The 27933-nt window shown below is 37.9% G+C and overlaps 2 protein-coding genes across 4 annotated transcripts; one reads left to right on the top strand and one right to left on the bottom strand.

Moving 5' to 3' along the window:
• Positions 1-75: 75 nt before the first annotated feature.
• On the top strand, positions 76-21535 carry spata6 (spermatogenesis associated 6). 2 transcript variants are annotated; one of them, XM_081348842.1, is made up of 13 exons: positions 76-184; positions 3641-3778; positions 3866-3914; positions 4019-4060; positions 4518-4642; positions 4863-4943; positions 7452-7700; positions 8548-8662; positions 16310-16350; positions 16428-16534; positions 18248-18344; positions 19121-19209; positions 20448-21535. In XM_081348842.1, the coding sequence occupies exons 1-13, from the start codon at positions 95-97 to the stop codon at positions 20629-20631; spliced, it is 1407 nt and encodes a 468-aa protein (XP_081204968.1). In that variant the 5' UTR covers positions 76-94; the 3' UTR covers positions 20632-21535. The 2 variants fall into 2 exon arrangements, with proteins under 2 accessions (XP_081204968.1, XP_081204969.1); XM_081348843.1 differs by lacking the exon at positions 4863-4943 and having other exon boundaries at positions 20448-21534.
• Positions 21313-27852, bottom strand: dnttip2 (deoxynucleotidyltransferase, terminal, interacting protein 2; the record flags this gene model as incomplete). Of its 2 annotated transcripts, none has more annotated exons than XM_081348840.1 (7): positions 21313-21692; positions 21813-21922; positions 22153-22317; positions 24121-24216; positions 24352-24490; positions 24632-26829; positions 27735-27852. In XM_081348840.1, 7 exons carry the CDS (start codon positions 27807-27809, stop codon positions 21587-21589), a joined length of 2889 nt encoding a protein of 962 aa, XP_081204966.1. In that variant the 3' UTR covers positions 21313-21586. The 2 variants fall into 2 exon arrangements, with proteins under 2 accessions (XP_081204966.1, XP_081204967.1); XM_081348841.1 differs by having other exon boundaries at positions 24632-26826; positions 27735-27809.
• Between the last annotated feature and the right edge of the window lie 81 nt (positions 27853-27933).

The following is a 27933-nucleotide window of genomic DNA, read 5'->3' as shown; positions in this document are numbered from 1 at the left end:
TTATTTTGTCACTTGATAGTGTCGTCATTTCCTCGTAGTTTCACGGCCGCTTGCGCTGTGTGTGTTGTCATAGCAACCAAGTTTAAAAAAAAACATGGGCGGACTGACACCGCCCAAGAAGCCTTCAGCCTCACAAATGCGACAAAAAGCGCTCAAATGCACGGTCGAATTGGAAATCCAAGCTGTGAGTATATTAGCACGCGTCCCATTCTCAACAGAAACAAAAATATTCCAATGTGCATGTGTTATGATAGGAGTTTTCGTGTTAGCATACTGTTAGCAACAAGTTGCTATCACGGAGGACCAAGTCAGTCCATCAGACATCAATCAAAAGTTGCAACTAGCAGAAACATGTTAATAAGCATGTAGCTGCATTCACTCCAGCCTCCGAAGTGTTTATTAAAAAACAATGCACAAGCAAAGATGCTTGATTTTCAGCCAAGCTGTTAGCATCTTTTGGTTTTGTTTTGCATTACGTTACGTTATAACGCATAACTTTGAGAGAAATGATCTTCTGCAGGATTTTTTTATACTGTAATCAAAACGATCACACGACAGACATTCATACTTTCGGAGATAAGCAAGACAATGAAAAATGAAAATGAATTGATAATATTTAACATTATCAGGTAAATCCTATAAAGTGGATATTCAAAACTGTTTATCTGCAGGCTTTATTGTGTATCTGGCAGACAAAAAGAAAGAAAGATATAAGGATGTTGGCAAAAAAAAGAATAAATATTTTAAAATGTAGTAGTTGTTTTTTTTTTTATTAACGTTGGTTTAATACATTCCATACATTTTTAAAAGTATCACTTAAAGGTAGAGATGGGACGACTGATACCGGGGCTGATACCGGGTGTGTGCTTCAATGAAAGCAGCGCAATAATATAGAATGGTGATTAAACTGACTTGGAACTACCTGTGCATTAAACGGTTTTATTGCACACCTTCCAGCCAATCACAATCGAGTATTCAGAAAGACCATGGTAAATATATATACAACCCCTGGCAAAAAGTATGGAATCACCCCTCTCAGATGATGTTCATTCAAATGTTTAATTGTGTAGAAAAAAAAAACAAGCACATATATGCCACAAAACAATTTTCACTGAACAATCCAAACTTCTGGCTGTATAAAACACTTAAAAAAAAAAAAAAAAAAAAAAACTATAGTCAATTACAACTGTTTTTACAGATCACACAGAGGAAAAAAATATGGAATCACACAAATCTGAGGAAAATTATATGGAATCAGAATCACCATGCACTTTGCATTTCTAAAACACACACCTGTATCTGATTACAACTGCTAATTAGTCTGCAGTTAAAAAAGAGTGCTTGCACACATTAGTGATGTTTTGAACCAAGATGATTTACATAACTCATGGCTCCAACACGAGAGATGTCAGTTGAAACAAAGGAGAGGATTATCAAACTTCTCGAAGAAGGTAAATCTTCACGGAATGTTGCAAAAGATGTTGGTTGTTCCCAGTCAGCTGTGTCTAAAATCTGGACCAAGTACAAATCAAATGGAAAGGTTGTAAAAGGGAAGCGTACTGGTAGACCAAGAAAGACATCAAAGCGCCAAGACAGAAAACTTAAAGCAATATGCCTTGAAAACAGAAAATGCACAACAAAACAAATGAGGAACAAATGGGCAGAAAGTGGAGTCAATGTCTGTGACCGGACTGTAAGAAATCGCCTAAAAGAAATGGGATTTACATACAGAAAAGCCAAACGAAAACCATCATTAACATCTAAACAGAAAAAAACAAGGTTTCAGTGGGCTAAAGAAAGACAATCTTGGACTGTGGATGACTGGATGAGAGTTACATTCAGTGATGAATCACGAATCTGCATTGGGCAGGGTGATGATGCTGGAACTTTTGTTTGGTGCCGTTCCAATGAAATTTATAAAGACAACTGCCTGAAGAAAACATGCAAATTTCCACAATCATTAATGATATGGGGTTGTATGTCAGGTAAAGGTATGGGAGAGATGACAGTCATTACATCTTCTGTAAATGCACAAGTTTATGTTGAGATTTTGGACACTTTTCTTATTCCATCAATTGAAAGGATGTTTGGTGATGGTAGCATCATTTTTCAGGATGATAATGCATCGTGCCATAGGGCAAAATCTGTGAAAACATTCCTACAGGAAAGACATATAATGTCAATGGCATGGCCTGCAAATAGTCCGGACCTCAATCCAATTGAAAATCTGTGGTGGAAATTAAAGAAAATGGTCCACGACAAGGCTCCAACCTGCAAAGCTGATCTGGCAACTGCAATAAGACAAAGCTGGAGACAGATTGATGAAGTATACTGTTTGTCATTAGTTAAATCCATGCCTCAGAGAATTCAAGCTGTTATAAAAGCCAGAGGTGGTGCAACAAAGTACTAGTAGTGTTTTTATTTGGTGATTCCATATAATTTTCCTCAGATTTGTGTGATTCCATATTTGTTTCCTCTGTGTGATCTGTAAAAACTGTTATAATTGACTATAGTTATTTATTTAATTTTTTTTTTTAAAGTGTTTTATACAGCCAGAAGTTTGGATTGTTCAGTGAAAATTTTTTTGTGGCATATATGTGCTTGTTTTTTTTTTCTACACAATTAAACATTTGAATGAACATCTTCTGAGAGGGGTGATTCCATACTTTTTGCCAGGGGTTGTACTTTCATCATCCATTACGTCACTCTTCAGTGTCGCATGATCCTTCAGAAATCATTCTAATATGCTGATTTGGTGCTCAAGAAACATTTCTTATTATTGATGTTGAAAACAGTAGTTCTGCATAAAGTCGCAATGAAATCAATATTGACAATTCTTATTTTTTTACAGAATAGAGTGGTGCAGGTATGTCGTCAGACCCTGGAAGAGTTTTATAATGGGGTTTTTCAATTGCAGTTATGTTCATTTTTGAAAAATTACGTTTTTAATAAATAACTAGATTAGACAGTTTGGGGTGTAAGTGTGTGCAGTGTACGTTGTAGAACAAAAAACATCGAAATATCGTCAAGTAATATTTACCACAGGCTTTATTTTACACATAAATCGAAAAAACCCCATTATAAAACCCCATAGGAAAATCTTGAAGGAACCAGCATCGAATTACTCTTCCGGGTTTTGGCATCATACCTGCACCACTCTATATTGCAGTGCTTATTATAAATGATTTATACGTGTACATCATTATTTTGTGAAAAATTCATGTGCCTGCGTAATCTTTAATCAAAAACGTTAACCTCGCCTTCCCTTAGAAACGACAACTAAATGGGACTAAATATCCTCCACAACTGACTGCAAACTGGCATTCAATCTGCCTCCATTTAGTTAGTAAAGCCCAACTTCCTTCCTACGACGCAATCAATTCCCAAAAGACGAAATCAAGTCCCGTCCTACATTTTTTCTCATTCCAGAAGCTGTTTCACTCTGAAATACAACACAATAGAGATAATGATCGAACTTTTGTTTCATGCCGACTTTAATATTTTTGTGTAAAATGCTTAAATGTGCACAAAACTAGAAAATTAGTTGCGAGACCTGCTGATGACAAAATGTATGCCTCACATTCCATGAAAGATTATATAACGGTGTAAAATTAGGTATAAAATGTGTTTCCTCCTATAGATCACTTGTCCAGGGGTGGTGTTACCATCCCAAGAGGACATGTATGTTAGTGTTCGGATAATGGGCCAGTACCAGAAGTCCAAGTGTGTTCCTCCGGTTTTCCCTCTGCTGCTGCATGAAAAAATGGTGTTTGTGAAGGTGAGACTTTATCAAAATGACTTTAATTAATTTTAGCCTTTGACATATGCTATCTTACTATTTGTCCTCTCCCATTCTCTTCAACAGACCTTTGTGGGATTGGTTGACCCGGGTGCTGTAGCCGAGCATCTGGAGAGTAAGAACCCTTTGGGCTGTTTTCAGTTTGTCCTGTGTTCTTTCATAAGCCTCAGATCAATAAACTTATATACCTTTCCATCATGTTTGTTTCCTCCACTGCAGATGATACAACATCTTTAGAGCTCATTCAACTGGTTCCTCCAGGTAAGATCCCACATCCATTCCAGCTGTAACACTAACAGATATTTGAGTTTGTTGATTGAGTTCTCCACCATAGTGCTGTAAACAAAAAAAACATTACATTTGAGCTCAGCTTTGATTGAAGGCTCCAGCTTTTGCAGTCGATGCAACGGCTGAATTCTCAAACCTGCTAGTACAATTTAAAAAATTAAACAACATCAGCAAGGGAATACATACATTATTGGACCGAGCACTCCCATTACTGTATGCATAAATCATGCTGCTTTCGATGGAGGTCTCTTGGGCTGATCTTTTTATTTTGCACACAATCTGACACTCATTCGTTTCTGTTGCTGCGTTATTGCTTTAAAACGCAAAGAAACAGCTTTATTACCCTGAAACAACTTGAATACCCAGAGCTGTCAAGAAAAAGGACAGAATTCACCATTCCATCATGTATTTTTTTCATTTGATCGTGCAGAGGGTGAGATCCTGGCCACGTTTGAAGACGACACCCGGGAGTTTCTGTATCCAGGCCCTCGTTTGAGTCCCAGAAGCCCCGGCCCAGAGAGAGAGATTCTGATGAAGAGATCCATCTCCTTTCCCGTGCGTGTGTCTTCCTTTCAGCGTTTTTGTCATATCTCTGATGCATCTTAAAAGCCGGTCCCATTTTCACGATATTTGCTTGAAGACGTAGATTGTTTTGGTAAATTGATCTGCCAAGAGTGTTATTATCTGCATTTGCCCTCTGTCTTTTCATCATCCGAAAAGTTTTGTGATGCTTTTTTTTTTTTTTTTTTTTCTGCTCTCTGTCTCGTTCCCCCAGGGAATCTCTCCCAAAGTGGAGTTCTCAACGACGTCTATTATTGAGGAGTGTGATGTGAAACATGGTCAGCCTGCCATGTCTGTAAGTCTCTGGGCTTTTGTTATTGCCATTACATTGCAGCTGGTATTAGCTCCGTTCCAAAAGCTAGCGTACTGCCTCGCCTGCCTACATAGGCAGCTGCCTTTTAAGGCTCCTGGCTTCTGGAACGGCCGCACGATGCTGCCGCTCGTTATGTTTTGGAACGGAGCAATTATCTGTGGTGCTAAATGAAAAGAAACGCTGAGGTTTAAACGAAAAGGATCAAATGACTTTCGCGTAACGAGGCTTTTCTTAGATGTATGTGGGAGTATGATGGGTCTCCCTGTCAATCAAACTGCCTGCTGCCATCTGTGCCACTTGTTCTGTTTGCTGCTGTCCTTCTAGTGGCCTCACACCCCCTTTCAGGATGTTCTTTTTGCAATGCAGGTAATTACAGAGAATTGGCTCGTTTCTACCCGGATCGGCGCTGATCAGTTGGACTTGACCGGTCCAATTTGTTTCTTCCATTACATGCTCGCAGACCCCTCGTTCCATTTAGAATCGCTGATTGAGTCTGCATCCTTCATGTCAAGTTTCTCAGACCCTCGTTAGACCGCTTCTGCTGTTGACCGTCTCGTCGGGCCCGTTTCATGTGCGATTCAGTCGTCCCTTTGTGGATGTCTCTAGTTCGGACTTGACACGGCATTCTGTAAAGCGGGCTTTCTCGGCGCGATTTGCATGCATTTGAACGCCGCTTGTTTCTTGTTTAATAAGCTACTTGTGGTGCTGGCTTTGTTGTTTCAAGGACATCCGGCTTTATCTCCCATTACCAACACCAGCCGAGCCACTAATCACATCAGACAAGCGCGACTCCTGCTTTAAAACGGCCTCTTTGTCCCTCCGTCCAAAGAAAAGGGAAGAAGAGAGAGAGGGAGAGAAGAATAAAAGGAGAAAAAGCCACTTAGTTTAATTTCATTAAATCTCGACTCTTCAAACAGCAATCGCTATCAGGATTTACTTTTTTCTTTCTCTGTTTTTTAAAAATGACTTAATATGCCAGGATGTTCCAATTAGCATTTAAATTATCGTTGTTTTTTACATCCATGTAATGCCATTATCATATTAGGTTGAGGCCGGCCATCAAATGCAATTAACATTTTTAAAAACGTATTTACCCAGGCAGCGCCTGCAGGAACAGAGTTATTGGGGCTCAGAATTATGTTAGCTGAGATTAGAGTTATTGAAGTCATTTGCCTGCAAAAGGTAAGATTGGAACACTGAGGAAAGGTTTGCATCAGGTTACATGTGTACATAACAAGGAAATTAGTGGATTAGCACCGTACGAACAGAAAGACGTTTGCAATATCCCTACAATAAAGCGTGACCTTATACTCGCTTCCTCTGGGATCTTCTTTTCTTTCTTTTATTTTAAAGGTGAAGAGTGTAATTTCTGTACCACTAGTGGCACCAGACAGAAAAATTATGATTGTTTCCAAAAATATGGGGGCCATGCAGTACTATTAAGTGATTTAAACAGACACCGAACGTATGGACGTGAATGATATCTCAGTGGTGTACTATTTCTTTTAATAATCAAATCAATGTTTTATTCCTGGCAGATGATAAAATGGGCAATAAAAAACATTTAGGGAAACACAATAATATATAAACAGGTATGGGTAGTCCTAGCAACTGCCTAGCCACTACTACAAAAACACCATAGCAACTGCATAGCAAATCAATATGCTAATAAACATGTGCTTAATAACCACATAGCAACCATACATTCTTTTTTTTTTCACCTTTACATCATCTTCACAAAATGTAGTTATTTTTCTGTTTGTTTTCTCTTTGAGCTTCTGCATGTTTTAAAAATCATTAAAACAAAATATAATTTAGTTTGATCTCACTGTGCTTCATGTACAACTGTCAGCGTGTCTTTATAGTATTTATTGATGTTTTGAATTGGCTTTTATTTTAATTTACGTTTTAGTATTTTTATGTGCTTTTGACATCTTTATGAGATTTTTTCTTTACATTTCTATTTAGCTTTAAAGTCACCAACCATTCTTATTTTTTTTATGGAATATTGCTGTATTTATTATAAACGGTTTATCCGTGCAACATTTTTTTTTTATTATTCCCTCATAATCTTTCATCAAAATAACTTCCCCTCCCTCTTGCACTGGCATCTCTTATCTTCTCTGATGACGTGTTTACTAGTGTGAGGGAGGGACAACCTGTCACTCACATAACATCAAATGACAACATTTGACAACAAAATCAAGTCCCGCCTTACATTTATAGTCGATATACATCACAATAGGGAAGAAAAGACTATTGCAACTTCAGTTTCATGTCAACTTTAATTGTAATTTTATTACTTTAACATAAGCTAATTTCTAGTTTTTTAGCTTTAGTTTGAATTTTTCATCTAACATTTATATTTGATTTTATTTCAGCTTTATTTCAATTGCCAAAAATGATTTTTAATAGTTTTAGTTGACATTTTTAGCAAATTATTGCAACTATTAATAAACATTAAGTGAATATGTCTTTATTCCTATCCAGTTAAGCAATCGTTCTTCTACTAAGCCCTGTCGTGTGAGAACTTGCCCTGCAAATGCAAAGAAGAAACCAGTCACAGCGCCATCCTGTGGATACGAAAAGCCAACGGTGGCGTCCCAAAGCCGTGCTCCTTCACCCTACACCCACCGCAAGATGTGTCAGCTGTCCGAGGAGGCCAGACAACGACTCAGTCACATCAAACTGGGGCCCTACACATTTAAGAAAGAGACGGTCCCTCAGGCTCCATTCGTGGTGGGTGAAGTTGAATGATAAAACGGAAGCAGTGTTTATGGAGTGTTCATGGGGATACAGAACATTAGCTCAGGTCAACTAACATGTATGCGGTTATATTTTTATTATATTTTTATACCTGTCAAACTTTTATTATTTACAATATTTCCTCTGTGAAGGAGCTGATTACAGGAGACAGACAGCCGTGTCAAAATCTCCACCCGTTTTCTTGACTGAAGTAAAAACATCAATTCTCCCGCTTGTTTCTTTTCCCGTGTTTTCAAAAAACAACAGTACGTCCCGGGGTGCAAATATCAAAGCTGTCATTGTATAAAAGGCAGCTCTTGGATTTGTGTCTGATATCATCATGGCATTTTCTGTCACAGGCCTTTTAAAAATTGGGTAGCCTTTTCAAAGGAAATCCCCAGGCTACAATTAACCCAAGTAATTAAGAGTCAGGCCGTGATTAGCAAATTCTTCCCTCTTATTTCAGCAGATTAGCTCGCTCGGTTTATGTGTGCTTAAAGTCAGCACACTTGTTTTGCATGAAAACTTAATAGCTTGTTTCATTAACTCGCATGGTCACTTTACTATTTAGATGAAGTGCAAATGGACTAATTGAAGTCTGAGAGTTGAGTTTATACAGACACCTGAGTCTGTCTGAGTAACTTCCCTCTTAAGTTTCTACTCACTTTCACCTTCCAAGAGAAGTGATTAACTGTGAAATGAAAGTCAAATTCATTTGAATAATCAATGCTCTGTGTGTCAATGGAGTGTTGATGCATGTCGCTTCACCTGCTAAATCAGAGATGAGCGATTTATTTATCTTTTAATGGGCAACGTAGCTGATTGAATCTTCTGTTTGCAGGTGCCCCGAAGCCCAAACACGTCGCTGATGTCCCCCACGACATGTGGTCTTACATCTGCTGCTAAAAAAAGCCCGCTACAACTGCGAACACAGAGCTACACAGCAAACCTCACAGGTCACTATGATACTGTTGATACTCACCCTCATGTCGCGCCAAACTTGTATGACTTTCTTCTGTGGAACACAAAAGATATTTTGAAAAATGTGTTGTTTTGGAGCCTTACTGACTTTCATTGTGTATAGGGATAATAAAAAAAAAAACAGTTATTTGGGTCAGAAAGATTTTAGCAAGGCATAAAAACCTTGCATTCAGTGTCAACTCAACCAGAGGCCCCCGGCTAAAAAAAAATAATTTTGATAATTATTTGTCTGGTGAAAAAACATAGATGAAGAATAAAGCCAAAATATGAAATGTCATGAATGTATACTTACTGAATAATCCACTATTTTGTAGAGGGGGTCAAAATGACAATTCTAGGAAATCTGAGTTTCTTAGTAGGAAATATAATTTGAGAGGGAGTTCATGCCCAATTGAATGAGCAAAGGCAATACATTAATTATAATAATAATTTATTAGTATAGCCTTTGCTCATGAAATTGGACATGAAATCCTTCTCAAATCATATTTCCTACTAAGAAACTCAGATTTGCCAGTAGGAAATTCAGATTTCCTAGTAGTAAAATATGAGTTTCCTAGCAGGAAATTTATTATAATTTATTGCCTTTGCTCATGGAAATGGACATGAACTCCCTCTCAAATCATATTTCCTACTAAGAAACTCAGATTTTCTAGTAGGAAAGTACGAGTTTCCTACTAGGAAAATACGAGCTCCCTAGTTGGAAATTATTATAATTTATTGCCTTTGCTCATGGAAATGGACATGAACTCCATCTCAAATCATATTTTCTACTAAGAAACTCAGATTTCCTAGTAAGAAAGTACGAGTTTCCTACTAGGAAAATACGAGCTCCCTAGTAGGAAATTATTATAACTTATTGCCTTTGCTCATGAAATTGGACATGAACTCCCTCTCAAATCATATATCCTATCAAGGAACTCGGATTTCCCATTAGGAAACTCAGATTTCCTAGTAGGAAAATATGTGTTTCCTAGTAGGAAATTATCATAATTTATGGCCTTTGCTCATGAACTCCCTCTCAAATCATATTTCCGACTAAGGAACTCAGATTTCCCTGTAGTAAATTAAGATTTACTAGTTGGAAATTCAGATTTCCTAGTAGGAAACTCAGATTTCCCAGTTGGAAACTAAGATTTCCTAGTAGAAAATTATTATAATTTGTTGCCTTTGCTCATGAAATTGGATATGAACTCCCTCTCAAATCATATTTGCATATGAATTATAGGCAAGGCAATAAATTATAATATTCCCAGAAGGAAAATATGAGTTTCCTAGTAGGTAAATACGAACTTCACAAGGAAATTATTATAATTTATTGCCTTTGCTTATGAAATTGGACATGAACCCCCTTTCAAATCATATTTTCTACTAAGAAACATAGATTTCCCAGTTGGAAAATCTGATTTCCTAGAAGGAAACTCAGTAGGAAACATCTAATTTCCCAGTTGGAAACTAAGATTTCCTAGTAGAAAAATAAGATTTCCTAGTAGAAAAATAAGATTTCCTAGTAGAAAATTCAGATTTCCTAGTAGGAAACTCAGATTTCCCAGTTGGAAACTAAGATTACTTAGTAGGAAAATACGGGTTTCCTTGTAAGAAATTATTATAATGTGTTGCCTTTGCTCATGAACTTGGAAATAAACTCCCTCTCAAATCATATTTCCTACTAAGAAACTCAGATTTCCCAGTTGGAAATTCAGATTTACTAGTTGGAAACTAAGATTTCCCAGTTGGAAACTAAGATTTTTCTAGTAGGAAAACTGAGATTTCCCAGTTGGAAACTAAGATTTCCTAGTAGGAAAACTCAGATTTCCTAGTAGAAAATTATTATAAATGATTGCCTTTGCTCATGAAATTGGACATGAACTCCCTCTCAAATTATATTTGATAATTATATTCCCAGTAGGAAAATACAAATTTCCTAGTAGGAAATTATTATAATTTACTGCCTTTGCTCATTAAATTTGACATGAACTCCCTCTCAAATCATATTTCCTACCAAGGAACTCAAATTTCCCAGTAGGAAATTTAAATTTACTAGTTGGAAATTCAGATTTCCTAGTAGGAAACTCAGATTTCCCAGTTGGAAACTAAGAGTTTCCTACTAGGAAAATACTAGTTCCCTAGTAGGAAATCATTATAATTTATTGCCTTTGCTAATGAAATTGGACATGAACTCCCTCTCAAATCATATTTCCTACTAAAAAACTCAGAATCTCCTGTAGGAAATTATGATTTCCTGGTAGGAAACTCAGATTTCCTTGTAGGAAAGTATGAGTTTCCTACTAGCAAAATACAAGATATTTAGTAGGAAATTATTATAATTTATTGCCTTTGCTCATGAAATTGGACATGAACTCCCTCTCAAATCGTATTCCTACCAAGGAACTCGGATTTCCCAGTAGAAAATTCAGATTTACTAGTAGGAAACTCAGATTTCCTATTTGGAAACTCAGATTTCCCAGTTGGAAACTAAGATTTCCTAGTAGGAAAATACGAGTTTCCTGGTAGAAAATGATTATAATTTATTGCCTTTGCTCATGAAATTGGACATGAACCCCCTCTCAAATCCTATTTCCTACTAAGGAACTCAGATTTACTAGTAGGAAACTCAGATTTCCCAGTCAGAAACTAAGATTTCCTAGTAGGAAAATATGAGTTTCCTAGTAGGAAATTATTATAATAATTTATTATTCTAGCCTTCGCTATATATATATATATATATATATATATATATATATATATATATAAAATATAAAATAAATTGGACATGAACTCCCTCTCAAAACATATTTCCTACTAAGAAACTCGGATTTGCCAGTTGGAAATTCAGATTTCGTAGTAGGAAACTCCCAGTTGAAAATTCAGATTTCCCAGTTTGAAAATACGAGTTTCCTAGTAGGAAAATACGAGTTACGTAGTAGGAAAATATGAGTTTCCTAGTAGGAAATTATTATAATTTATTGCCTTTGCTCATGAAAATGGACATGAATTCCCTATCAAATAATATTTCCTACTAAAAAAATCTGATTTGCCAGAAGAAAATTCAGATTTTCTAGTAGGAAACTCAGATTTCTTAGTAGGAAAACTCAGATTTCCCAGTAGAAGGCTAAGATTTCCTAGTAGGAAACTCAGATTTCCTAGTAGGAAAATACGAGTTTCCTAGTTGGAAATTCTTCTAATTTTTTGCCTTTGCTCCATTAAATTGGACATGAACTCCCTCTCAAATCCTATTTCCCGGTTGGAAACTAAGATTTCCTAGTAGGAAAAATATTATTATAGCCTTTGCTATATATATATATATATATAAAATAAATTGGACATGAACTCCCTCTCAAAACATATTTCCTACTAAGAAACTCAGATTTGCCAGTTGGAAATTCAGATTTCGTAGTAGGAAACTCCCGGTTGAAAATTCAGATTTCCCAGTTTGAAAATACGAGTTTCCTGGTAGAAAATGATTATAATTTATTGCCTTTGCTCATGAAATTGGACATGAACCCCCTCTCAAATCCTATTTCCCGGTTGGAAACTAAGATTTCCTAGTAGGAAAATACGAGTTTCCTAGTTGGAAATTATTCAAATTTATTGCCTTTGCTCCATGAAATTGGACATTAACTCCCTCTCAAATCCTATTTCCCTGTTGGAAACTCAAATTTCCCAGTTGGAAACTCAGATTTCCTAGTAGGAAAATACGAGTTTCCTAGTTGGAAATTCTTCTAATTTTTTGCCTTTGCTCCATTAAATTGGACATGAACTCCCTCTCAAATCCTATTTCCCGGTTGGAAACTAAGATTTCCTAGTAGGAAAATACGAGTTTCCTAGTTGGAAATTATTCAAATTTATTGCCTTTGCTCCATGAAATTGGACATTAACTCCCTCTCAAATCCTATTTCCCTGTTGGAAACTCAAATTTCCCAGTTGGAAACTAAGATTTCCTAGTAGGAAAATACGAGTTTCCTGGTAGAAAATGATTATAATTTATTGCCTTTGCTCATGAAATTGGACATGAACCCCCTCTCAAATCCTATTTCCTACTAAGGAACTCAGATTTACTAGTAGGAAACTCCGATTTCCCAGTCAGAAACTAAGATTTCCTAGTAGGAAAATATGAGTTTCCTAGTAGGAAATTATTATAATAATTTATTATTATAGCCTTTGCTATATATATATATATATATAAAATAAATTGGACATGAACTCCCTCTCAAAACATATTTCCTACTAAGAAACTCAGATTTGCCAGTTGGAAATTCAGATTTCGTAGTAGGAAACTCCCGGTTGAAAATTCAGATTTCCCAGTTTGAAAATACGAGTTTCCTGGTAGAAAATGATTATAATTTATTGCCTTTGCTCATGAAATTGGACATGAACCCCCTCTCAAATCCTATTTCCTACTAAGGAACTCAGATTTACTAGTAGGAAACTCAGATTTCCCAGTCAGAAACTAAGATTTCCTAGTAGGAAAATATGAGTTTCCTAGTAGGAAATTATTATAATAATTTATTATTATAGCCTTTGCTATATATATATATATATATATATATATATATATATATATATATATATATATATATATATATATATATATATATATATATATATATATATATATAAAAAAATATATAAAATAAATTGGACATGAACTCCCTCTCAAAACATATTTCCTACTAAGAAACTCGGATTTGCCAGTTGGAAATTCAGATTTCGTAGTAGGAAACTCCCAGTTGAAAATTCAGATTTCCCAGTTTGAAAATACGAGTTTCCTAGTAGGAAAATACGAGTTACGTAGTAGGAAAATATGAGTTTCCTAGTATGAAATTATTATAATTTATTGCCTTTGCTCATGAAAATGGACATGAATTCCCTCTCAAATCATATTTCCTACTAAAAAAATCTGATTTGCCAGAAGAAAATTCAGATTTTCTAGTAGGAAACTCAGATTTCTTAGTAGGAAAACTCAGATTTCCCAGTTGGAAGCTAAGACTTCCTAGTAGGAAACTCAGATTTCCTAGTAGGAAAATACGAGTTTCCTAGTTGGAAATTCTTCTAATTTATTGCCTTTGGTCCATGAAATTGGACATTAACTCCCTCTCAAATCCTATTTCCCTGTTGGAAACTCAAATTTCCCAGTTGGAAACTAAGATTTCCTAGTAGGAAAATACGAGTTTCCTAGTTGGAAATTATTCTAATTTACCGTATTTTCCAGACTATAAGTCGCTCTGGAGTATAAGTCGCATCAGTCAAAAAATGCGTCATGAAGAGGAAAAAAACATATATAAGTCGCACTGGACTATAAGTCGCATTTATTTAGAAATTTATTTCACAAAATCCAAGACCAAGAACAGACATTTAATCTGGAAAGGCAAGTTATTAAACTACACAGTAGCACACAGAACAACAGGCTGAGTAGGTGTCCGGTATGTTAACGCAACACATTAACAGTTATTCAGCTACACAATAGCATAAAGAACATATACCTGGGAGGCTGAATAGGCTAAATTAACATAAGCCAGCGAGTCCAACAAGCAAGTTACCAGTAAACAAGTTCACCAAGCTCCTGCGATCTCATTCCACATCACTGAATCCATTGAATTTTCTTCATCCTTGGTGTCATTTCTGAACAACTCCGCCATAGAGCGCCCTCTCGCGGCTGTAGACGGTAATGTTTTCATCTTAGTCTAAATTAATTTTGATATACAAGTCGCACCTGACTATAAGTCGCAGGACCAGCCAAACTATGAAAAAAAGTGCGACTTATAGTCCGGAAAATACGGTATTGCCTTTGCTCCATGAAATTGGACATGAACTCCCTCTCAAATCCTATTTCCCGGTTGGAAATTCAGATTTCCCAGTTGGAAACTAAGATTTCCTAGTAGGAAAATACGAGTTTCCTAGTTGGAAATTATTCAAATTTATTGCCTTTGCTCTATGAAATTGGACATGAACTCCCTCTCAAATCCTATTTCCCAGTTGGAAACTCAGATTTCCCAGTTGGAAACTCAGATTTCCCAGTTGGTAATTCAGATTTCCCAGTAGGAAATTCAGGTTTCCTAGTATAAAACTCAGTAGAAAAGTTTCTATTTTTTAGTTGGAAATTAAGATTTTCTAGTAGGAATCTCAATAGGAAATTTCCAATTTCACAGTTGGAAAAAAAGATTTCCCGGTAGGAAACTCAGATTTCCTAGTAGGAAAATATGGGTTTCCTTGTTGGAAATTATTCTAATTTATTGCCTTTGCTCCATGAAATTGGAGATGAACTCCCTCTCAAATCCTATTTCCTACTAAGAAAGGAAATAAATTATAATAATTTCCTACTAGGAAATCTGAACAGTTGTGTTCTGTTCTTGCAGAACATTTGCAGCGTGTTTCTGTATTTGGTTGTGTTGTGAGTATTTGGATCACACATGTGATGTAAAACTGATTAAAGGAGCATTTCACCCGTGTGAACAATAATCTTTATTGAAAGTGAGTCGAAATGTAGTCGAAATGTAACATAAATTTTGAATTTGGTGCCTTCTTGACCCAGCTCGAGCCAGTCTGGGCTCCTCGTCCGCGACAGGCAGGTCTTCTGCCTCGGCTGCAGACGCCGCAACAGCCACCTCCTGTTCCTCCATCAGCCTCAGCTGCTCTTTCCTTTATTGCGGCTCGTAAAGATAGCCACGAACATCTGATTCGAGCATCAGACTTTTGAAATCCTCTTCTTCCATATCATATTGAGTACCTTCCGCCATTGTTGTAACTTCACATCTGGCTCCACAGCGCCTGGTAGCTTAGCTTCCAAACAAGATGGCGGATATTGCTTTTAGTTTCTGCAAGTGAAGTCCCACCCACTGATCTGTAATAGGTCTGTAGCGTGAGTGGGTCCCACCCCCTGGAAAAATGAGGACCGAGTGTTTGTAGTCTCAACCCCTCTACAAAGATATGGGACTTCCTGCTTAGAATGACGCAAAATTACGATTTTTACATCATTATAAGCAGGAACTGCAACACTGAAATCCATATTTTAATGAGGGAATAATGCACGACCATTCAAAAATATGACTGGGTTTCAAACAATACAAAACGTAATGCAAATGGGTGAAGTATCCCTTTAAGATTTTTTCTTAATGTTTTTCTATTTGCATGTGTTTTCTTCAGTTGCAGCACGTTGAGCTCTCTCAGCCACCGTACTTTAAGTCATTTTTACCCCCCAGGTGAACATTTTGATCCCCCTCACAGAATAGTGGATTACTTAATAAATATTCATCTATGACATTTAATATTTTGGCTTTCATCACTATTTATGGAATCCACCACATGCCTTGCACCTTCTTTAAAATCTATATTTCATGACGATGACACACATTCTCGAACCTACAAACAGAAAAACTATGAGCATTTGAGCAGAGGAAGTTTCCGAAATTTGGTTGATTTGACACGGAAAGACTCAATAGTGTGGTTTCTTTTCTGTTCTGCGGGAAGAAAGTAAGTCATGGGTTGAAACGACATATCAGTGACTAAATGATTTTCATTTTTGGGTGAGCTGTCCCTTTAAAACCTTTTCATCAAGTATTATGAGATGTTTTTGTATGTGTTGTGGAGGATGCATTTCACCATATTTTCCCACAAAACTTCTCTAGATCCCTCTCTCCTTGGAAGCTTTAGATCAAAGCCCTCACAGGTGAGTTACGAAGTGATTGGCTTGATCAGTAAGGTACTCCTTGCCTATTCTGATCCTGTTTTCTGTGCTACAAGCAGGCATCCAGAAGTTCCCCAAATAAATCCCCCAAAGAGCATTCCACACCTGTGTCCAGCACACTCCGAGACCAGAGTCCAGTCCTGAGCCGCTCTTCCCTGAGAGAACGGTTTGTTTAGCACAGGTTTTGCTGCAGAGCAATTTAACACCGTTTTTGTTCTTGTCATCCTGTTCGGATTCCTGTCATTGGATTGATTTGTTTTTTCATTAAAGACCAACATAGAGAAGCATTATACTTATTTATCCTTGCATGTGTTTATTATATGTCATGCTTGTGCCTTTCCTAAAATCCATATTTCATGACATGCATTCTCGAACCTGCAAACGTGCAACGAGCAAAACTAAAAGTGCTACCCCTTCGCCCATTTCCTGTGAATTTCCAATTACATGATATTGACTAAATGTGCGGCTCATAAAAACAAAGCCCAGTAAACAGAACGTCCATTCCACAAATCTATATTGTGATCACACACAACAGACAAGATGAATTTACTGCCTCACCTTCAAATGACAGAATCTGATGTTTGGTCATGTTTGTTCATTACTTATGAGAAGGGAGGGGGGGAGCTGCTAAGTAAACAAGAGGAAATGCAATTGATTGTGTTTCAGTGAGATCTAATGCGTTTGACCCGACGCACAGTTTAATAAATTCTAAGAGACCCTTGTCATTGATCTGAACGTCGGCTGTGAAACCGGCAAATGTTTGTTTGTTTGTTTGCTAGTCTCTCTCTACCGTCGGCTCCTTTTCCGCAGGGGCATGAGCAAACATTTAAAATCAATAGACAATCTAAGTCTTGAGAGTAAATAGTGGGAAATGTGTGATACTATTCTGTCAATTGAAAGCATGACCGGAGTCACAGGCCCGGAGATTAAGGCTCGCTCCGTAGATTCGCAGAATGAGAGATCAGGCACGTCTTTTTGAGCTGCTGATGGGGGGAGGGTTAAAGAAAACGACGGTTTCTAAAGTTCAGGCTGGCCCTCTCTGGCCTTCTTTTATGCTAATTATAAAGACCATCTTACGGCCTGCCAGCGTTAAGGCCATTAAAGACCTTTCATACAGATCTGCTGATCTCTTTACCTCTATATTCTTTTTAATATAGATTCTAATTAATTCTGTCCATTTATCTTTTTATACAAGCTCAGTGAGTTAGTATTATATTGCAAGTTTATTCACATGCAGGCTTTGATATTCTAAATCCAAGGACACAGCTCAAATGCCTGGGTAATTCCTCATCTGAGCTTCTCTTTCTCTCTTGTGGCATATTTAGATGCGTAAAATGAAAATATCAGCATTTGCTACAGGGCTGGAGATAAATGTCTCTGTATATGTATTTGTGATTTAACTTCATGATTTAACTGGTCTGAAATTTACAAGTTGTATTTCCCAAGATGAATGTGCTCCAATGTAAGGGCAACAGCACAGACTAGTGGTCAGAGCTGGTACTGTTAGGATTTATTTCAGTGTAGATGCTGGGGGGGGGGTTTTTGTATAAATATTTAAACTACATATTTTATAAACAGTAGATGAAACATTCACAATATAATATTAATATTATAAATATAAATTAATTAAAAAATTGTGATTTTATATATATATATATATGTACTATATATATATACACATATAGTTTATAAAATGACTTATAATATAGTTTTTTCTTTAAAAAGTTTTTAAAAATAATTAATTATAGTTGGTGCCTCAAACCACTCATTTGTAATTGATTTTCTGGAGAATTTCCAAGGCTTCATTGCTCATATTTATGTCAAGACTTTGGTGCCTTTGAGATGTATTTTCAGCCATGTTGTTTTCCATTTTCTACAGGTTCCAGAGTTCATCCAGTTCCTCACAGTCAAAGGAGATCCACAAACGAGTGCAGAGAATCCTCAGCAGCTCTGGTCCCCGCTGCAAGCTTTCTTTTGTACGTCTACCCTGAGATCGCAACCGCATGTAATGCTGTCATTCTATGCGCACGTTAACCCATGCAAAATGATTCTCCAAAACACTCATTACGGCACATGTCAGTGTTTCAAACGTCCTCCATTGATTCTGTCAGGCACTCTGTATTCTTCACATCCATTGTGTCAGGATGTGCTGCCACTGTCTTCCAGGAAGTGAACGAGGTAATCACCTTACGTGCTCATTCTTTCTGTTCGCTCGAGTCGTGGGCCGCTTAAACGCATCACCGCCCACGCCGTGTTTTGCTGGAACACCCTGACGAGAAAGAAAAGCGAAAGAGTTCTAATTACTCTAAAGCTTCCCCAAATCCTCCCTTAGAGGAAAAAAGGAGCGCATGTTCACTGGAAGGGAGGTCTACAGGCTGACGGCTGTCTTTACAGGCTCATCTTTTACAGACAGGAGAGAGAGAGGAGAGATGCCACAGTGGCACAGTCGGGTGCCAAGCTCCGCGTGGCTGAAGCCCAGCTCGAGAAAGGAAATGTGTAATCCACTTCAGAGTTAAAAGTAGAGAAGGACTAGGATTAATTAATCAAGCAGTTCAAAGGATCTGCTTTTATTAGTTTCACTCTACGTTGCATTAGCAGATTTTGGAGAAATTTAATTAGTTTGGGATATTCAGCAACACTGCTATGTGCTAACTTCATATTGTGATTAAACATTTTTTTCGTGGTGTTTTTATAGTGAATATTTTCCATAACTAAAGTGTGTGTGTGTGTGTGTGTGTGTGTGTGTTGTCAGGATGAAGAGAGTGAGGAGGAGGGAGTCAGACAGAGTTCATGTGTTTCCACCCACCATGATGTGATTGACAGCTGGCTGCCGCAGGACAGGTGAACAGCACCTCGTTTCAAACTTTTTAGGATTTTTGGTCTAAATTCAAAGCTGCAGTCCGTAACTTTTTTGGGTTAAAAATGATCAAAAATACATTTTTGAGCAAGTACATAACTAGCCAGTGTTCAAAACTATCTGCATGCCGTAGCTCGGTTCAAAACGGTAAGCTTGTAATGATGTTTTTAAAACCAGTGGTACTGGTGGATTTCCGCGGTAAATTCAAGCATGTCTTTGAGACATTACGTCACATCTGTACACATAAATAAGGAGTCTCGGCTAGCAGGCTATATTGCGTGTGATTCATTCGAGGTGGAGATTTATAGCCTTTTCTCGCAGCACTTGATATAATTAAACACTTCAATTTGATGGCGGATCCAGAAAGGTTCAAGCGACAATCACCAGTGACAACTGGAGATTCACCTGTTGTAAAATGCAAAAGAAATGGCTACAGAAAAAAAGAAGAGACTGCAACCGGGCCCATGCGAAAACAAGAATATCGTAAGGGCTTTTTAAAGGTGGCGTGAACTCTGTTTTGAAGGGGTTCAAAACAAACGCAGAGACGGCTTTTTTTCTGCTGTACGGGTAAGACATTTCAATGGTTCAATTATGTAACAGTACGGAAGTACAGGTCAGGTAGCCCTAATACTCATTAAATGTAGTCACACAATGCTGATGTTAACATTAACAATTTGAGAACAAAGTATAATTTGCCCGGTTTGACGTGATATGATAAGTGATTGTTAGATTAAATCAGCGCGATTTACTGCAATGCTTTTTTCCCCTTAGTTGGTCAGAACAGTGGATGTTATTTACTTGTTCAGATGACATTTTCCGGTGAAAATTCTTGTTGGTTCCGAATGACAGTATCCACACCGGCGTGGTGAGTGACAGCCGCACATTCTCCTCAAAACATTGGATTCATCCACGCTGTGCCGTGCGAATAACTGCAATTGCAGATTTCGAACAGAGATGGCGAAAAAGAGGAGAAACTACGGACTGCAGCTTTAAAGAATATATCTTTAATGTGTAAATTAAAGAAAATTATAGTATAATACTACAAGTATAATACTAAGTTTTGTACTGATATTCCTACATGTTACAAATAACATAAACAAGTGCCTTCAAGAGTTATGGATAAATACTTGAAAATGTGAATTTGTTATAATTGAGTTTGCAATATACAGTTATAAATTTTAATTTGACTTTCAATAAATATTGTGTTCTGTCCATTCTGCAGGCTAATTCCCGGAGAACCATCTGTTCATTTAGACAACGGCACATTTTGGACTAACAGAGCAGCCGTGTACACTGGGAAGCCCCACAGAGCTGTGTTTGAGGACAGTTTGAGCAAAATCTACAAGAACCTCTACAGAAACGCTTCACAGCCAGGACACAGTGGACAAAGCACCTGGACACAATGACCAAAGACATGTTCAACTAGTCTTTTAATGCAGTGGTTTTCAATCATGGTCCTGGAAACCCACTTCTCTGAATATTTTGTGTATCGCCCTTATTTAAAGAGATAGGTTACCCAAAAATAAAATTCTGTCAACGTTTACACACTCTCAGATTGTTCCAAATCTGTATAAATGTCTTTGTTCTGCTGAACACAAAGGAAGATATTTGAAAGAATGTTTGTAACCAAGCAGATCTCAGGCCCCATTGACTACCATAGAATTAAAAAAAGACAAATTAAAAAAATATATATATTTTTTTTTGGGGGGGCCCAAGAGCAGTTTAGTTACCAACATTCTTCAATGTGTTTCTTCTTGATAGTCTTCAACTATCTTTCTTTGTGTTCAGCAGAACAAAGACATTTATACAGGTTTGAAACAACTTGAGGGTGACAAATGACAATTTTCATTTTTGGGTGAACTATCCCTTTAACACGCCTGATTCAAATCATCAGCTCAAGAGCTTCATGAACTGCACAATTAGACAGACATACAAAATGTGGTCCCCAGGACTGAAAACCACTGATTTAATATACTTGCATATGCCAAATCAGGAAAAGGGAGCAGGAGCTTTATGTTATACACTTTTTAACTTTAATAATATTTTTTTTTAAAAACAAGGGAAAAAAAAAAAACAGTAGTACGTTTGGTTTGAACCTGATTTATTGTGAATCCACAGTCAAAGAGGAGTAATCAGTCTTTCATTCAATCGCAATCCAATTAAGGAAAAACTTTAAAAAATATAAAAAAAAATTCTCTGTACAAGTTGCATGTTTTTTAACATGCAATGCAAATGATTAACACTAAAATAGCCTTTTCAATCTGCTGAATTTAGTTTCTGTGTATTTACAAAGGCTAACAAGTCCTGTGTAAAAAAAAAAAAAAAAACAGACAGGAAAAAAATCTGATTTGCCTTGTGAAATCATTTATTCATTTTCTTTTTATGGAACTTGTGCTTTTTGTTCATCTTGCCAGCAGCCTGTGCTGCTTTTTCTGTCATGATCTCTTGATATTTCCTTTTGTTATAGCTAAAAGAGAAAAGATGTTTTAGAACATGACAATTAATTTAAAACAATAAATAATAAAAGCCCATTGTTGAGAATATAAATAATTTATTACATTCTAATCAGCCAGTTTCTTTAACTTACCTTCTAAACTCTGCATCAGCAAGAAGCTCCTCCACAATGGTTCTTTTCCTTTGTTTCTTGGGGATTCGTGAATTATAAAAGTCTACTGGGCTGTCAACCACTGTACCAACCTGAAAAAAAGAGCTAAACTTTACTCAAAAGAACAGAACAATATGGCATTGTCTGCTTTCTTTAAACAGGCATGCCTGTGGTTAATTGCAATGTCAGCATTTTGATAACACTACAATTCTCAATTTTTGTTTGTTTTTTGTTTTCACAAAGTTTTTTTGTCTCAGAAATAATGGCTTTTTGAAAAATTGTTTGAAGGGAAAAGTCTGCTGATAAAGACTCCCAAACCGACCTGAAAGTATTTGGGAAATCCTTCTCTATCGTTCTTCTTATAGAAGCGCTTTGGATCCATGGCTGAGCGCATCTGCTGTGCCTTCAGGTCATTTTTGAGCTCTTCTGTTAATTCAGGAGCTTTCATGTTGAACCAGCCATCGCCAGATGTCTTTTCTCTTTCCGCCTGGATGAGACACAAGATATTGCTTGTAAACAATGTGATCAAAAGCATGGAAATTACAAATCTAAATTTTCAACACTATTGCTATAATGATCTGAGTGAAAACACAGACATCATATCCTGAGTATTAAAGGTTTAAAGTGGCATATAACACGACTATTTAAAAGTTTGGAGTCTATATGAAAGTCTCTTACATTCATCATGGCTACCTTTACTACATTAAAGTCTGCGTGAACCGGAAGTTGCAAACGACTTTTCTCCAGTGTTGTGACGTATTTCCCAGTGAAACGGAATATTGAACAGAGGGCAGGGTTTTACTCTAGCGCTCCTCCTCTCCATCTCTGCTCATAGCAGACTAACGGTTTGAGGGGAGTGGTTAAGCGTTTCCCAAACCAAGCCGTCAAACCTACGTCATCAGGGAAGGTCCTCCAATGCAGAGGGGAGGGGTATTTTCAGATTTTGACTAAAGATTACGAAGCCAAAAATTTTTGTGTGTGTGGATTGACTTGCATGGATGAATTGTTCACCACAAAACGATCAATTTAGGCAAACAAAGTAAATATGGTCAATTTTGATTTCATGTGGACTTTAAAAAAATATATATATATTTATTTTAAAATACACACAAAAAACAACATCCATTACTCCAGTATCACATGACCCTTCAGCAATCATTCTAATATGCTGATTTGGTGCTCAAGAAACATTTCTTATTATTATCAATGTCGAAAACCGTCATGCTGCTTAACATTTTTGTGGAAAGAATTTTCAGGCTTATTTGACGAATAGAAATAAAATGTAGTTTTAAATATAAATCTTTAGTAACATTATACATATCTTTCACTTTTGATCAATTTAATAATGTATTCTCGCTGGATTAAAGTATTCATTGCTTCAGGAATTCATTTCTCCAAACTTTAGATTGGTAGAATGTAGAATTAAGATGAACAGCTGTCCCTTCAAGGAGACATAAAGGCTGCGTTTATACTTGCCATTAACATTACCATGATCCGATCAAGCAGATCGGATGATAAGCCAATCAGGACACCGTGTGTTTATACCTGTCCACATCAAGTGTCTTCTGTATCTGGATAACAGTTCGGATATCGCATTCTCGCGGGGGGGGAAATGGCTCCGGTGCAAAGTCGACCTGAAGTGGTGGGTTTTCTTTTAAAAACAGTTTTCAGTCGGGGGACATTTTACAAATCTCGCAAAATGAGGAGGATGAAGAGGCTGGAAACGGTACAGAGAAATGTATGATGTGTGAACGTATGAATATGGTCTGAGAACGTTGCCAACTGTGGTGGGAAAAATGCGCGTTCTTTACAGAAAATGAATGGTTCTGCAACTTTCGGGTGCGAAGGCAAACATTTCAGTATATTTGCGATTTACTTCGCACTCGACTGTATCGCAAAACCACACAGCTACGTGCAGCAATTCCTGGAGAGAGGAGGGGGAATGATGACAGTGGGCTGGGTTTTGTGTGACGTCCACCTGTGAATGCAGACACGATGGCTGGATTGCGCTTACATTACACTGAGATCCGATCACAATGCGTCCTTGACTACCTCCGAACCTTGACACGCTGATCGGATAACATTCCGATCAGAAGCGCTTTACACTTGTCTTTTCAATGTGTATGAGGACAACATCCGGATAGAGGTCGCATGTTAATGCCAAGTGTAAATGCAGCCAAAATGTTAAAAAAGGATTTGAATAACCTTTAACTAGATGGATTTATTAAGAATAGTCCTAACAAGCAGAACAGAAAACAGGATCATCTATTTCAAGAACTGGTCTGCTCACCTTGCGCTTGAGTTTAGCAGAATGCTTTGATTCCTTGTAAGGTGGCACAGCATCTTTCTTCTCAAAATCCGGAACAATAACACTCTTCTTCAGCAACTACACAATAAATACAACATTTTTGATGAACTTTAGCTTCACTGAACAGTAAACATCTGCACAAAATGCTTTTAGATGTCAAATAAAGACAATGTTTCATCCAGGATAATAAATGATAAAATAAATGTTAATTACCTCATCCTGATTGTTCGGGTTCTTCTGGGTTTGCGAACTGCTGAAAGGATTCTTCGGCTTGTTACCATCAAAACTGATGTACAAACCACCAAGTTCCTTCATTTTCAGACCTGGGTCAATGGAACTAGATAGTTGTATCCTAAGAGAGAGAGAGAGAGAAAAAACAATTATGTTTTCAGATTGAACATAATTTAAGTATTTAATGAAGAGCTCTAAATATTTAGAAAGAAAAAATTTAATGGGATAGTTCATTACTATCCCAGCAATAAAAATAACTTACAGAGGCTTTTTGGGAGCAAAGAGCACTTTTGAATCTTCGTCATCATCGTCGTCTCCCTCTTCATCAACAAAATCATCCTCATCCTCTTCCTTAGTTTGCTTGTCATCAATATAGTACTGTTCTTCAGGCTGTAGTCCAGGTCTAGTGTCTATGACAAACAGTCCGTTACCATGAGCCTCTGCTTCTTCTGACATCTGGTTTCCCTCAGGGCACATCACATCTTCACTCTCCACATCTACAGCTTCCTGTGAACAAGCCTCCTCTGAAGACAGACCTTCATCAGCACTGTCTTCATCCTCACTGCTGTCGAGTAAACTGATCATTTCTTTCTGGGGAGGCAGTTCCTTAGAAGTTTCCTCTGTGGTGGTCAAATATGCTTGAGAATGTGAGCTTGTAGAAGGGCCTTCAAGGTCCTTCAATGTTACAGAGTCATCCTCAGTTGTCTTAGTGTCATTAGCTTCCTCACTAACTATTACACCTTTCTTCTCACTCTCAGTCACAGGTTCAGAACATCTCTGATCTTCAATAATCTTCTCAACCACAGCTGGTACAGGATCTTCTGCGGCTGCTTCTACCGTATCCTTCTCCACAAGCTCAGTACATGTTTGATCCTCAATAATCTTCTCAACCACAGCTGGTACAGGATCTTCTGCGGCTGTTTCTACCGTATCCTCCGTCACAGGTTCAGAACATCTCTGATCCTCAATGATCTTCTCAACCACAGGTAGTACAGGATCTTCAGCGGCTGCTTCTACCGTATCTTTCTCCATTTGCTCAATACATGTTTGATCCACAAAAACATGGCTTGTTTCCACAAACTCTGGCTCATTATTTTCCATGGAAATGTCTCCTGGTTCTTTATCTTCAATTAGTGTAGCAGGAGTTTCAGCCACTGGTTCTTCCTGAGGCATCAGAGATTCAGTTTCACAGTCCTCCACTGGCTTGATGTCTTGCGTGCTGCTCTGAGGTTCTAGCATCTCGAAGGGCTCACCCTGATCAAGAACTACAGTGGTATCTTCAGCTTTCTCCTCAATTATGGTGCACTCTTGGGCTTCACTGGTGTCTGTAGTGATGGTGCTGTCCAGTTGATCTACTGTGTCTTCAGCCTTATCTCCATCAGGTACTGGTATACTTTCATGATGAAGTTCAAGTTCCTCACCCTTTTTCTGTTCCTCAGGCATGGCAACGGCATCAGAAGTCAATCTTGCTTTACTTCTTGTCCTGGTTACAGGAACCGCACGGGCACTACTGGAAGACCCGGTTCGGCTACTACAAGGAGTCCCTCTTCCTCTTTGAGGGCTTGGGCTCCCCTGAGAGGTGCAGACGTCAGTAGCTACTGATTCTGAATCTGATTCACCAACCAGAGTGTTGCGTTTGGGCTGACGCCTTGTGGCTCTCCAGGGACTCATGCTGGGACCGGACTTGCATGCATCAGAGTCGTATTCACCATCTTCAACTCCTGTTTTGCAACTACGACCTCTCAGCTTCCTGGGCATTGGAGAAGAAGGGGTGTCTGTGGTTTCGTCTAAACTCAAAGGGATCGGCTCGATCGGTTTTACCTTCTGGTTTCGTGCAGATCTGCGGACCACAGAACCGCGAAGGCCGGAAACACTGGAGGAGCATGACTCCGCCTCAGATGGATCTGCTTCAGTGGTTGGAACAGCAGTCTTCCGATGGCTCCTCGTTATCCGACGAGTGTCAGTAACTTTTGTGAGGGATACAGCAGAACTACAGGATTCGGCCCCTGAGGGATCATCATCATCTTCCTTTTCAGCATCCTTTGAGGCCGTTGAAGTCAGAACACGTTTCCTCAGGCTGCGAGGGGCTCTACGAGAATTGGTCTCAGACACTGTGGACAAGCAGGATTCGGCTTCGGATAACTCATCCTGTGCAGTGCGCTTCTCCAGGACCACAGTACTCCGTCGGATTCTAGGTGTTGCTTGCACATCAGAAACTGCAGAGCAGCAAGATTCTGACTCAGACACATCAGCTTCATGGGTAGAGTCGGGTTGCTTTTTGTCAGCAAGGAGACGTATGGATTTTCTTGTGTCTCGCTTAGGTGGACTTGCTGCTAAGGAAGAGGCGGTATTGTCGTCCTTCGGCTCATCCGGCTGGGAGTCGCTAGTTAGTTCAGACTGGGACTGGTTTTCCTCCATTAGCGTTCTGCGCCGTGTTCTTCTAGTCGAAGGAGTAGGCTGCTGTGAGAACAAGAACATATGCTTCAGATTATTTGAGTATTTCTTTTCAGAATAGTGTAATATTTGCATATATAAATGTAAGTTGATATGTGCTAAAAGTCAAATATTTGGCAACATGGCTACACAACCAGTCAAAACTTTGGCTATACCTATCCATTCTTTATTGCTACTATTTAGAAATTGTAGAATAATAGACATGTATTATTAGTCAAAAATTCTAATTATACCTGGATAATTAATACAATTAAAAGAAATAAAATAGCCACTGCTCAGTGAGGGATTGACAATTATCTTATAGGAGGGTGTCCATTTAAGGTTCGGTTTGATGTTTTATTAATCATCTTTAGAAATATTCACACAAAATTAATTTTTTATTTTTTCTCACCAATGCTGAAAACCCTCAAAAAACTATTTTTCTTTTTATAGAAATAAGTGTATAGAACCTGATGACATGGCAAATATTGCAGCATTGAGTTTAAAAGAAAAATATATATATATATATATTTTATGTAAACAAACACATACTGTACTAATAGAGGATACTTATGAACTGTTTAACAACTATATAACAAGAACACCACACGTGGCGAGTTGATCCAATGTTGATCCAATCATGTCCCACCTCCAGTTCAAGGCTACAGATAGAGTATGACTGTGTATATAATTGTTTATTCGAGAAAGAACGCAACACATACTATACAAAATACGACCGGACAACATTTTATATTTGAATATGAACTAGATTCATGAGTATCGCAAGTTTTCTACAGCTGCTCAGACATGTATGGACACATACGGCGATTGATTTTTGTAAGTACATAAAAGCACTACAATTACAAACATACGCTCATACTTCCGGGCAACATGTTAACTAAATGGATAAACTACTTAGGTACCCTACATACCGTGGCTCCAGAGTTTTCATCGCTAGTATTTTTCACAGGGGAGCCCACGCGTGTTCCTCTCCTGGTGGCCACCATCTTGCTAATGAAGCTGCGCCCTGCGCGCGCACTTCCGCCTGCGAGCCGCGTCCTCTGAATGCGCAGACCGGACTAATCGATGCAAGAATTGAGTGAGTTGCAAGTACTGATATGGATCGGTGTC

Source organism: Scardinius erythrophthalmus (genome assembly GCF_964197995.2).
Source record: "Scardinius erythrophthalmus genome assembly, chromosome: 20".
NCBI lineage: Eukaryota > Metazoa > Chordata > Actinopteri > Cypriniformes > Leuciscidae > Scardinius > Scardinius erythrophthalmus.
Note: the sequence above shows the minus strand (reverse complement) of the source record. Positions and strands in the feature narration are given on the sequence as shown.